Source organism: Ambystoma mexicanum, chromosome 11 (assembly GCF_040938575.1).
Source record: "Ambystoma mexicanum isolate Mex_15411 chromosome 11, UKY_AmexF1_1, whole genome shotgun sequence".
Classification (NCBI taxonomy): domain Eukaryota; kingdom Metazoa; phylum Chordata; class Amphibia; order Caudata; family Ambystomatidae; genus Ambystoma; species Ambystoma mexicanum.
This window is the reverse complement of record NC_090934.1, coordinates 1,029,068,889-1,029,082,124: the sequence shown is the minus strand read 5'-3', so window position 1 is coordinate 1,029,082,124 and position 13,236 is coordinate 1,029,068,889. Positions and strand designations below refer to the sequence as shown.

Here is a 13,236-nt window from a genome sequence, read left to right as displayed (position 1 = left end):
GGGGGGGAGGGGCAACCTTGTCCTTATCTCCGAGCTTAAGGACTGTATCGCTGACAAAATAGCCGCCGAAGTGTCCTGCGGCGCCGGAAACGATGGGCGTGAGGGCTCTTGAGGAACCTCGTCGGCGACACCGTCGCTCTCGTCGTGGCCCTCGTCGGGATCCCTCCTGATGGGCTGGGCCTCTTCCACGACTTCGATGAGCTCTTCTTCAGAGGTCTTGTCCGTATCCACGATGGCCACCAGCCCCTCCCCCACCTTTTCCAACGAGGACTTTGTGGGGGTCTTCTCAATGGGCCTGAAAGACGACTCCCTCCACGGTGGCAGGGAGACTCTGGGTCCTGAGGTCGTCAATGCTCTTGTGATCACAAAAGAACAAATGGATAAGAAATCAGATTTGACTGGAAGCAGTGAGCTTCTTTAAATGGGGAGAGCACAGGAGCGGAAGTGAGAGGAAACAAAGGGAGGGTGAGGAGCAGCAAGGGTAATCCAGGAGAAAGACTAAAGATTATGAGGAGGCTGGTAAAGTTGGATAGTGGAGGATTGATTAAAGTCGTGCCTTTCCACGGGTAGATGTGTGAACCAGGAGAAGACATTTAAATATGGCCCTGTTTTGCATCGTCAGCCATCCAGCCTGGTGACATTACAAGGAAGTAGGTGTGACGTGGGGAGTTCACAGAGTCAATCATGAAAGTCGATTGGGAAATGCTCCTGTGCACTGTTGGTGATTTGCATCTATTGTCTTATTTCAGGAGTGAAGCTTCAAAACCGATTGCCAACAGTCTGGCTTTTTACACAATTTTTCATTTGTGTGCTCTAAAATGCACAATTTTCACCTATTTGAAACATTTTCTCGAAAAGAGAAACCCCGCCACCCCTGCCAAACCCACTTTGTTAGGTTTGGGCTCCCTTGCTACAGTCTTTTACATTATTGTGTCAAATATTTACAAAAATTAACCATCTGGTGCTGGTCCATTTGGGTGCCAGGGGGCAGGCACCTAGTCTTGTTTATTCACTAGGTGAAAGATGTAATCTTCGATCAAAACCCATGCTTATATCTTTCACCTAGAGCAGTGTGCCACTTCAGCAGCATGATCATCATGGGTAACGCGCATGCGTGGTGGTCAGAGTGTGGCATGGCCCCCTGCTTACTTGAGGAGCTGTAGGGCCTCAGCATGTTTTGCCGAGGGGCCCCCACATTGTGTGCTACACCACTGCTTTCTGAGACAGCCCAGTTCAAAAATGCTTCTTTTCCAATACTAGTTCCCCTTCAGCTTCTCTTACTTCTTACCCTACATGAGTAATAATTAAAATATATTTTTACTTGCCTAAAAATATGCCAATAGGAAAAGAGAAGTGTTTTACGGAGTAAAAAATACCTTCCCTCCAAACGCCCCAAATAGCGAGTGTAACGTTTACCTCAAAATCTTCTATAAAGGTCTTGTTACTTTATTCGAAAAAAATAGTACTGTGAGCTGGCGCTAGTTAGCAGTTTACTCTTCAAGCGCATATAGTTGTAAGGATTTGACAAAGACTGAGCATATGTATCAATCAATGACAGGAGTACTCTTACCTCATTTAAGCTGGTGCAATTTAAAAAGATGAGGTTCTGCACAAAAATGAATTGGTCTGCATTTCTTCAACAGTCCCTCAGACTGTATTTCCAAATTGTTTATTTCCTTTATCAATATATGATACGACATGATAGTTTATTTATATAGCGCCTATACACAATGTGTTTCAAAGAGCTTCAAGGGAGGGAACAAGGGAAAATACAATAATATTCTTACAAGGCCTTGAACAATAAAAATGTGAAAATTAACTATCGTACTCAGCCTAGCAACATTTCTGGTAGAGCCAGAGATTAACAAAAAGTGCGGGAGAGGGCTGTAGGCAGAGAGGGGAGGAACAAAACAAGTGACTATAGTACTAGGCCTCACGACATGCCCGGTTATATTGTCATATACCCCACAGACCTTTCTTCCTCTTTCTTCATACAGCCTATACATGCATCACTGGGAAATCATGTAGGGAGTTTTCTCCCAAACGATGTTTATGGATGTGATCTGTGGACTTGATACTTGTAGATGTACTTAAAACTCCCTTTCCATATATGCTGTGTTTGCACAGACTTGTAAATAAAAATACACAGCTTCTGGGCTACCACTATCGAAGAAATTAAAGCAGCAATGGCAGGTTTAAAAGAAAATGCCATGAGGTTCCTGGACAGCAATGTTGACTATCAACACAACTTCACTTTGGGAAATAGCATCGCAAAAAGATAGTGGTTCAGTATATATAACACGTTTACCAAATTAAATTCTTTTGTTGGGACGAAAGAGTTGTTTCAGTAATTTCATTTAGGCCAGATTTTCTTCGGCACGACATTAGCATTACTCTAAATTGTCGGCACTAAATTAAAACATTGTCTTTTTACATTTAAGTACTGAAAGCAATTTACTTTCCAGCCATATTTAGAAAAACATTGCAAAGAGTTACTGTTTGTATACATCGAAAAGGCTTAATTGTACATGTTTTACTTACATACAAAGGGCCTTGCTGAGGATTAAGTTTCATGACCCAGAGCACTGCAAAAGAAAATTAAACAATTAAATGGTTTTTTTTTTATCTTACTTACAAAGAACTCTAAACAGCACATTAAAAAGGTGGGTTCCACTACTTTACAATGAAAACACACTGGCCAGTTTAAGCAGGTTTTCAGTGTGCCTCAACTTGTTTGTATAAAGCCATTGTTTGACTGATGTGCAGTTCAAAGGAAAAAATACATTGTGTCTCATTATTTATCCAAACTAAATTCAGTTTAGGCACTGACACAAACTGAACATGTGCAAATCAAGTTCTAAACGACCCTATGTTGGCTTCACGGAGTTAGCATGGATCACATTACTCATAGCAAACATTTAACAAAAAATGTAAAGTTGCCAAACCTTATAGCATTTAAATAAAAATCAATGAAGGCAACAAGAAAATACATTTTAACAAGTTCAAAATGCACAATATAAGGTTGGCTCTGGTTCTTGCAAAATAACTGGTCTAATTAACCCTTACAATAGCAAAGTTGCTCAGAATTGTCAGCAGCGTAATTGATACGATATGATATGGCATTTGTAACGCGCCTATACACAAGTATTTCAATTGGAGAAATGCAACCTTGAAAATCAAGAGTTTGATGCCAGTCTTTGGATATCAAGGGTTACCGGGAGAAGGCGCACCTATCCTATATCACACTAGTGAATACAAATATCATTTGTCGCGGTTTAATTGTTATTCGATTAATGGGTAGGACTCAGAACGTACGATTCCTTCCATCAGCTTGCCACTTGCGGTGCCGATTTTTAGAAACACTCCTTTGTAATAATTACCTAATGGCAAGTGGGTGCCAAGGTATTAGGCTCTGTTAGAGCATCCCCAGCATTACACATACCAAAGTACTGTGAATCAATGCTTAGTGAGGAAGCGATAATCGGATGAGCAGCGCAACATTATAATGAAAAGCGCTATTTTTCTACATTCATGGGCACTTGTGAGTGTGGAAAACACATAGTTTAATGTTCGTGGTTGGCGATCAGCAGTCGCAGACATATCAAGACGACTGTGAATATTGCGGCAATGAAACTGTAAATATGCATCACAATGCGCAAAGGGGATAATTGTCCCATTTGACCATGCTATGCACACCTACTTCTGTACGTACACACATGGGCAAAAAACGCAGGTCTTTTTGCCCAATCTCTCTCTCCGCTTGGGGGAGGAGGAGTACTACTTCTGTGTTGCCCATAGGAGGCCACTAGAGCATTTCAACAGATGCTCTAATTCGCGCCTCCCAACTCCACTCACTACCAGCCATTAGCTAGTGATAATGGACTCATATCAAGTAAGACATTGTATGAAGTGTGTTTATTTGAAGAATTGCAGGGCAAGTGACTTTTTTATGCCTGGCTAGTAGCTTGCAACTTCAAATTTTGAAATCCCTGCCCATACTGCCTCTTATAAGCCAGATCACCCTGGCACCACCAATTGTTTTAAGGCACAAACGCTTTAAGTGCCCAAGGGGGGTGGCGGGCTGCTGGTTGATGTCCCTGCTTAGACCAGATGGTGTGGCCATGCAGAGCGCTTCCTGTCGGGTCATCCACAATACAATACCACCAATCCTTCACCCATTCAAAACGCATCACCATTGTTGGAAACCCAACTTGCAATTAAAAAAATACGACAACTAGCAGTGCATTATCCAGAATGTATGCAAAGCTGCGTGTTGAGCAGATAAACACTTTGCGCAGTTTCTGGGATCTAAGATTTAGACTATAGACAGCGTTTTTTGGGCATAAAAAGTACAGTCCGATTGTGGAACGATTCTTGTGCATAGACAGTTTGGGCATTCATGGCATTTTGTTGAGCAATGGGCACAGATACAGAGTGTGTACAAAACCGAGTTCGAGAAACAATTGAAAACACATTACAGAACTACGTTACTCAAGCTACAAACACAAGTATAGACTATGATGTTCCAACATTGCTCATTACTCAGATTTCGCTGTAACAATAGCTAGTGATTGGTCTTGTGTTTGCCAAGTTGTACAGCTTCTGGCATGCATGCTAAGTACTTCATAAATGCAGGTGAAAAGGAGGGTAAAGAGTGCCCTTTTGTACATATGTGGCGGTGGGGCTCAACATATGTATATGTAATGTTCAACATGGTTTTACTGGAGCTTTTCCACGTCTTTCCCACGTTTACCACTTACTGTTCCGCCCCCCCCTGCCTCCAGCACTATCTGAAACGTTGTTAGTGTCATGATTCGACGTTTCATTTCCTTTTGGGCTACATGGTCCATAAGACACTGCTACATTCCCTCCAAGGTACACCCAACATGGCCGACGCTAGAGCATCACTGCCGTTCTAGTGGTTTCAGGAGTTCGCAGATCCTTGAAAGGAGACACGCCCCCGTGGCGATGCGCGTCTCAATGCTAACTTTCCAAACTTCGGCAAGTGTGTTGTACTTTCCCTCGCACTTAGTATTTTCCTCCTTCCAGGTTTAGTTCTAGTCCCCAATTCCTCATAGCCCTCTAGCGCTCGTCCTTCCTTGGGCCTTGCCAGCCTTAGCGCTATTCCTTTCCGCCTTGCTTCCGTCCTGGTTCCTTCCTGGTTCCCCCTTTACCAAGACTCTGCATAACATTCCTTCCTCCCTGGAGCTGAATGCCCACTCTCCTCGGTCAGATCCACCTGCACGCTGGCGACAGAGGATACGTGACCGTGCCTCTACAGGACCCGAACTGTCCGGAAAAAAGAAAAACCCCTGACCAAGTCTTTGAAAGATAAACAGGTGAGATTCCAGGCAAAGTGTGACAGTCAGGCCTAGTACGATAGTCACTTGTTTTGTTGCCCCCCTCCCTTTCTGCACCCCTCTCCCTCACCTTTTGTTTTTCTCCGGCTCTACCAGAAATGTCATCAGGCCTAGTACGGTAGTCGCCTATCTGTGTCCATTTCCTTCCCACTCTCCACCTCCCTTCCTTATCTATGTCTTATTTGTTGGTTTGTTTCATTTATTTATATAGCGCTCCAAACCCAGAGGTAGAAGGGCGCTTAAAGAAGACGGTTACATCATGTTATATGTACATTTTCATAATGTAATAATACAGCAATTTGCATAGTTTAGCAGTCAACAGTGTTCACAAATATTTGAGGGATGGGTAGGTACTACTCATTGTTCAGAAGCCAACCAATGGCATGTTTCCTGAAGATCTGAAAGGACTCAATAGTTTTAATGTTAAGTGGAAGGGTGTTCCAGAGTTGGGAGGCAAGCACTGTGAAACTGGCGCCTCTCTAGGCACTGTCAGGCATAAGGTGTTAGAAGATCTGGTGGTTCTGTTGGCGGGTTTCATGGTACATTTATTGAGGTACGGTGGGGCTAGGTGGTTTAATGCCTTGTATGTGAGGCAAATGGTTTTTAAGTCCATTTGTTGTCGTATGGAGAGCCATTTGCACGATTTCCTAGCAGTAGAGATGTGCTCTCGCATGGGGATGTTAAGTGCTGCACGTAGTGCATTGTTTTGAAGTACCTGTAGTTTGTTAATTATAGATTGGTTAGCACCTAGGTACAGGCTGTTGCAATAGTCCAATTTGGACTGTATGAGGGCTCTGGAGAGAGTGAGGCAACTGTTAGATGATAGGAAGGGTCTACTGGCTCTAATTAGCTTGCCAGTGTAGGCAGAGGCTGAGGCAGTCATGTTGGTTTGATTGGAGAGGTTAGTGTTGGCATCAAGGTAAAAGGCAAGGGTTTTCACACTTTTAGCAATGGGGATGGCGTGACCATCAATAATGATGTTATTGTAGTTAGGGCTGAGTTTAGACAAGTTACTGGGGGAGCAGACTATGAGGAGCTCCGTCTTCTCATCATTCAGGCATAGGCCATGGGAGGCCATCCATGCCTGAATGATGGATAAGATTTAATTAATCCGGGTGACATCCGCATTGTAGTTGCCTGTGATGGTGAGGAGTATCTGGGTGTCATCTGCGTAATTGATGTAGGTGACACCCAGACGGTCCAATTTGTCGAATAGTAGCGTTGTAAATATGTTATACAAAGTAGGGGAGAAACAAGAGCCTTGTGGGACTCTGCATGTGATAGGGATGGGGTCTGCTGCCGCTGTTGTAGATAATACCCTCATGGTTCCGTTAGCCAAGAAGAATTGTATCCATGTGATGGCAGAGGAGGAGAAGTGAGCTGCGGTGGATAGGTGGCTGCAGAGGATTTTGTGATCGACCAAGTCGAAGGCAGCTGAGAGGTCTAAGAGGAGTAGAATAGCAGCATTACCTTTGTCTTTGATTTCATCAATCTGGCTTTTGAGGTCAACAAGGGCAGTTTCTGTCCCATGTTGCGGTCTGAAGCCAGACTGACTTAATCTTAGCAGTTGGTTGGATTCCAGGTACTCCTGAATTTGGATGTAGGCGACTCTGTCCAAGATTTTTAACAGGAATGGGACTGTGGTGATGGGTCTGTAATTGGTGGGTATGGCTGGGTCTAGTGATTGTTTTTTTAAGAGTGGGAGAACCCAAGATTGCTTTAGGTTGCAGGGGACTAAGTTGTTGGAGAAGGACAAGTTGATCAGTTTGGTGATGAAGGCGGCTAGATCTCTGGCTGCGTCTTTTATGATCTGGGCAGGACAACCGTCCCCTTTGCAATTCAAGGTTTTTAAGGAGGTGATGATTGCCTGAACTTCTACAGTAGTTACTTTCTTAAATGTAAAGCCTGACTTGGTATCGATGGGTGTTGGTGAGCTAGGGTTTGTAAGCTTGTTGCTGGAGAGTTGTTGACGTTTGTCCTCAATTTTAGTTTGGAGTCCTAAGGGCGTCTTGGATGCTGGTGCACCAAGGTTTATCTTTCAAGCAGGTGTCTATAGGTGGATTGGGATTTTCTAGTTCTTTTAGGATTTTAAATAGTTCTTTGGTGCAGGATCCAGCCTGAACTATCCTGACATTATAGGCATCTTTTTTAGTGCAAATTATCTCGCTTTTATATAGGGAAGATATATTTGTAAGATTTGATTTATTTTCCGCTGAAGGATTGGTTTTCCATAGGAGTTGTACCTTAGCTTTCTTTTTTCTAAGTAGCTTGAGTTCAGGGGTGTACCACAAGTTCAGATGGACTCTTGGTTTATCTTTGCGCAATTTCAGTGGGGCAATGGTATCAATAGCTTTGGCCATGGAGTCACTGAAGGTGTCAATCAGCAGGTTTAGATCAGCATTGGCTGGTAGTGCGTTAAGGGTGGGTAGGACCAGAGGTAATAGGGTCTCGGCAGTAATGTTGCGTTTGTTTCTGGTCGGGCAGGCTGGTGCCATGGGGCACTTTTTGGGTACTACATGATTGATGTTGACTTCAAGAAGGAGGAGATAGTGGTCCATCCATGCAATAGGTTGGGGGTCCTTGCAGATGGTATTGCAGTTGAGAGTCGCTACCCAGTCAATAATTCTACCTTTCTGGTGGGTGGGTAGGACATCGAGTTGTGCGAAGCCATACTCCGTTAGGGCATTGGCTAGGGATGAGGCAGGGGCGTCATTGGGGTCATGGTAACCAAGGTTAAAGTCTCTGAGGATGATAATGTGTGCTAGTGGCTTGGAGTTTTCAGCAATGAGCGAGGTGATGTCTTCTTCGAAGACTCCGGGAGGGGGGGGGGGGGGGCAGGGGGTCTATATATAAGGTGAAAGGTGATTGTGCTTGTGGGGGAAGTTTGCAACTTGACTGAGTAGCTCACAGGATTTGAGTGATACGGAGGAGACTGATCTAAAGTCTAAAGATGATTTAGAGATGATTGCTACGCCACCTCCCCTGGTCTTGAGTCTGTCGGCTCTGAGGATAGAATATTTGTCAGGAATGCTAGCAATAAGTATGGGCCGGATGCTTCATATAGCCAGGTTTCAGTTAAGGGTAGGAAGTCAAGATCATTAGTTAGTATGATGTTGGTGATTTCTGTAGGGTGAGCAGCAAGGGATCTGACATTAAGAGGGGCTCCTTTTAGTGGGAGTAGCTTGGGCTTAATGGGTGCCTTATGTTTGTTGGTTTTGGTATTGAGATTTGCAGTAGGCCTGCTAGTTGTAAGGGGGAGCCTAGTGCCTAGCCTGTTGTTGCGGTGTGCAAGGTTGGGATTGATCGTGCAGATGGATCCTGGGGGCTTGGGTATGGCAGAGGGCTTGGTGTTTAATTTGGTGTAGTTCAGCTTAGTAGTAGGTGAGGCGCCGCCTGGGACACTAAGTCTAAAGTAGTTGAGAATTTTAATGGTGTTGGCTGGGAGGCCATTGTTTTTGGGGGAGGAAAGGTGTGAATGGTAGCTAGGTGGGAAGGGAGGCAAGGATGGTAGGAAGGGCGTGGGGCAAGGGATGGGGAAGTGTCCAAGTTTGGCTAGGCTGTCCTTAAAGGCTATGTAATTATTGCCGCTGCACAGTACATTGTCCAGCGTGACACAAAAGGGGAACATTATAATTAGCTCTTGCACTACCTGAAATGACGTCAGGCCGAGCACAATATTTAATTTCATATCCTTACTGTTCATGGCCTTTAAGAATGTCGTCATATTTTCCCTTGTTCCCTCCCTTGCCTTGAAGCGCTTTGAAACACATTGTGTATAGGCGCTATATAAATAAACTATCATATCTATTCCCGTAATAAAAATAGACCCTTGTCCTCTTCATGGTCTCCCCAACTTATCCTTTCTATTTTATTTTATTTGGTTAGTCGACAAAGCCAACTTTTCAAATATTTTTATTCACAAATTTACAAAATCGAATAACTATTTACACTGCTTAAAAATGAGCTTATTTACGTGAAAGTGCTGAAAGATAAAAAAAAAGAAAGTTAACAATCTAGGCATCTCAGTCACAACATTAAACTGTTCCATTATATCTTCCCGCACAATTCAAAACCATTCAGATCAGGTCTCTGATTCCGGCAGGACTTCAAGAAAGTGAACTAATGCAACTCTAACAGCCAACCTTGTGCTTGAGAAATTAATTTCCATATCTGATCACAATTTAAGTTACTGTTTAAAACAAAAACATTTTTAAAATGCCGTTTATGAGTGTTATTCAATTCTCTGCACTCCACAATAAAATGCTTCAAAGTTTCTTGTTGGCTTTCATCCCGACAATAGCTTTGATTTAACTGTATCCGTTTCCTTCTTAATAGAACTTCACGTGTATACCATAGATTGAGCCTGAACCGCATGTATTGCCTACGTATAGATGGTGACAGGCATTTAACCAAATAGTCTGCCAAATCTCTGTATCTCTTACAGCCAAAAAGAAACATGTCAAAATCTTTGTATTTTATGCACCTCGTTTGATTATCAGCCCAATCCTACTGATAGATCTTAACTTTGGCTCTTTCGGTGTTAGTGATTAATAAGTCCACAGTTACCGCAGCATCAGCCAATGCATTTAAAGTATGGTTCCACCAACTTTTAGGGAAATTCTGATTTGATGACATCAAATAGTGGGCTGATACTCCCATAATATTGGGGCGATCTAAGCCCATTAAGCATTTCCTCAATAAAGCACACATTTTCCATACAACTTGGGAATACAAAGACGATAGTCCCAACTCAAGACATATCATAGGCAAAGGTGTACAATTAGGTAAACGTAAAAGTTGTTTCCAGAATCTAGATTCAAAGACCTCCCAGTATTGTGGCTTTCGCAGTAATGTGCCCTCCACACCTTAGAGTAAGATGGGCATTACTTTAATTTGGTAAAAGTTCATAATATGTTTCAGAGAATATTTGCCAATTCTGTACTCCAAATGTTTTGCCTGGGAGGTTAGGGTCTGCAGTTTACTCTTTAGATCTATCAAATACAATTCCCCACTGTTTACACTTGAAAATATCACCCCCAGGTATTTATATTGTGGTACACTTATTAACTCACTGCCCTGTAACTGCCATTTAAACATCTCTTTTTGGACACAGGGTTATTATTGCATACTACCACTTGGGAAATTATGTCAATGATAACAACCTGACAGTAAATATCAATAAAACCCAATTCGTAGAGCATCTTCTGCAGGCCCATTGGAGTTAATGACAGTAGGACCAGATTGTACGTGTATGAAAGATATCTAATCTTCTGGTTACTTAAGCTAGGTGGATCTCCCCCTTCCACTAACAATTTCCCCCTCTGCATCCACTAACAATTTCCCCCCCTGCACACACCTTTCAAACTCAAAGCCAAACACAACCACAAACTTACAGCACAACAAACCGCACAAGCTTCACTACATTGCAACAACAAAACAAAAACACAGACTTGCACAACATTACACGACTACTACCGGCTGCAAACACCCAAGGCCCAGCCAACAGATCCACCGGGCTGAGGCCGCCAACAGCACTGCTCTCTTGCACTTTTCCCGCTTCCTCCCACTAACTCACCTTCCATTCCTCTTTCAGAGCCGCCAGTGTGCCAGGGGACCACTCCGGTAGTAATAGTGCGCGGTACAAAATGTCCTTTAACATTTATTGATAAACCTCCTCCCCAAATCCAATATAAAGAGGTTAAATAAGAACGAGGCAAGTGTACAGCCCGGTTTTAAACCTCTCTGAGTACCGATTCAGGAGGAAAGTTTGCCATCGAAGGTTATTCTGACCTGCATGGAAGTATACACGTGAAACATCATGATTAGTGCTAGGAGAGAGGTCGGGCAGTCATAAGACTTTAATTTATTATACAAAATAACCTGATCAATGGAATCGAGAGCTGCGTGGAAATCAATAAAGGCTAAATATAATGACTGATTCCGAGCAGCACATTGCATTTTGATCATGTTAAGGGTCAGAATGTTTGGTATAGTACCTAATCCTGCAACAAATCCCAATTGATATGGATCTTTTAGATGTGCTTTAGAGATCCACACATTAAGTTCTCTAAGGAGTAGACGGCAATAAATCTTTCCTGAAACATCCAAAAGGGAAACTGGTTGATAACTATTTGGAGACTGCCGATCCCCTTTCTTGTAAATTGGAACTGTAATTGCATGTGTCCAGGAACTTGGGATGGTTTGTGTGAGATTTATAGCCGTAAAAATGTTATTCAATACAGAGGCCCAGATCTCAGGATGACATTGAAGTGTGTAATTCGACAGACCATCTGGACCAGCTGCTTTAGAATTACTCGCCGTCTTAAGTATAAGATGTCACTTTGATCGAATATAAGATGGAACCTTTTTTGGGATCTTTAGAGATTCAAGACTTACACTTCCTTAGGGGACAGCGTAGAGTTCACTAAAGTGCACCACCCATTCTTGTTCATGAACAGCAGATGATTGAATTGTCAATTGTGACCCCCCCTGTTGCTTGATTTATGATGGCCCAAGTTCGCCCAGTGTTCTTTGAAGCTAGAACGTTTAACATCTTAGCACCATCATTCTGGTAAAGTTGAGATCTATAATCTTTTATCCAGCTCGCATTACTTGCCTTAATTTTCTTTGCGAGACCGACCCTGTCGTCGCGAGGAAGCCTCTCGACCGGTCTCAATTCTAAATGATGCAGAGATTTTCTTGTCTTTACTGCCAAATCAAAGGTGTGTAAGTGCCATTGTCCTCTGTTTGTATTCCATTTAATCGACTGAAACAACTGCATCATATTACTATACACCACCCCTGCATGATCCGGCTCACATATAGCATCATTAATAGATTCAAGCAACTGTTGACTGAGACAAAGCAGGGAGTCCTCCAACCATCAGAGATGATTTCTCCCCTGATTGGATATCAAGCACCCCTTCATATGCCTATTCAGAGAGATTATTCTACTGCCAATTCCCTGCCATTCCATTGTTAGCATGCTGTGATCACTCGTAGAAGATTTTACAACAGCAAATTTGGTCACCATGGGAAAAAAGATGTCATTCACATAAATATAATCAATGGTGCTCGCACTGATTCCTCTACCCCATGTAGTTGTTGGGGTGGGGGTGTCTGATTTAAAAGCACCATTTAACATGTGCCAACCCCAAGCTTCAATAAGGGAATTCCACAGATACAATCTCCCGTTGTGTTGTCCACTATTCAACTGGAAGCAATTTATATTCAAATCTCCTGTCAAAATTAGATGCGATACCCCTTTATCTGATGCAACCAAATCTAGGAAGTTTTTCAAATCCTCAAAGAAGCTATCACCCGACAGGGACACTGGATTCCAGTAAACATTGAGTAATGCATAAGTAGTGTTATGAATCTCGACTTTAACCATTAACATGTATCTATTTGGTGCCATCCAAAACTCAGATGTTGTGTCCTCATTCATTTTTATCGCTATTAGTAAACCAGAGGACGTCTACCTCGAGCAGATTTAACTGCAGGGTTGATGTATATTTCATGGTTATCCCATACTGGAGATACTGTTAAGCATGTCTCCTGCAAGAAAAGTATGTGAAAATTACTATGTGACTATGATCATTATTTAACAAATGTTTGGATCCCCTTGTGTTCCAGCTTAAGAGAGAAAGGTCTTGATCAGTGATTGGTACGACTAGTTATTTGTCACGCATACACTTACACCGACATTGGTTACCATCTAAATCTCGCCTATTTTCCTTTTTAGATTGTACCACCTTTGGTTGCTCCCGCAGTTGATGTCTCTTCTCCGGGATAGACTCAGTAAATGCAGTTGGTTCTGTTGAAAGTACGAAGCCCAGGTCATATAATGATCCCTTAACCTGTCAGATTAAGTTTT

General features: G+C 42.8%; 1 protein-coding gene across 10 annotated transcripts in view; it reads right to left on the bottom strand.

Annotated features, from left to right (window-relative positions):
• AKAP13 (A-kinase anchoring protein 13) overlaps positions 1-13,236 on the bottom strand; it is a 1,883,770-nt gene that overhangs the window by 1,469,434 nt on the left and 401,100 nt on the right. For all 10 annotated transcript variants that reach the window (XM_069624282.1, XM_069624281.1, XM_069624277.1 and 7 more), the window contains one exon: positions 2,542-2,585. In XM_069624282.1, the coding sequence (XP_069480383.1) occupies positions 2,542-2,574 (33 nt within the window). In that variant the 5' untranslated portion in view covers positions 2,575-2,585. The remainder of the gene's footprint in view (positions 1-2,541; positions 2,586-13,236) is intronic.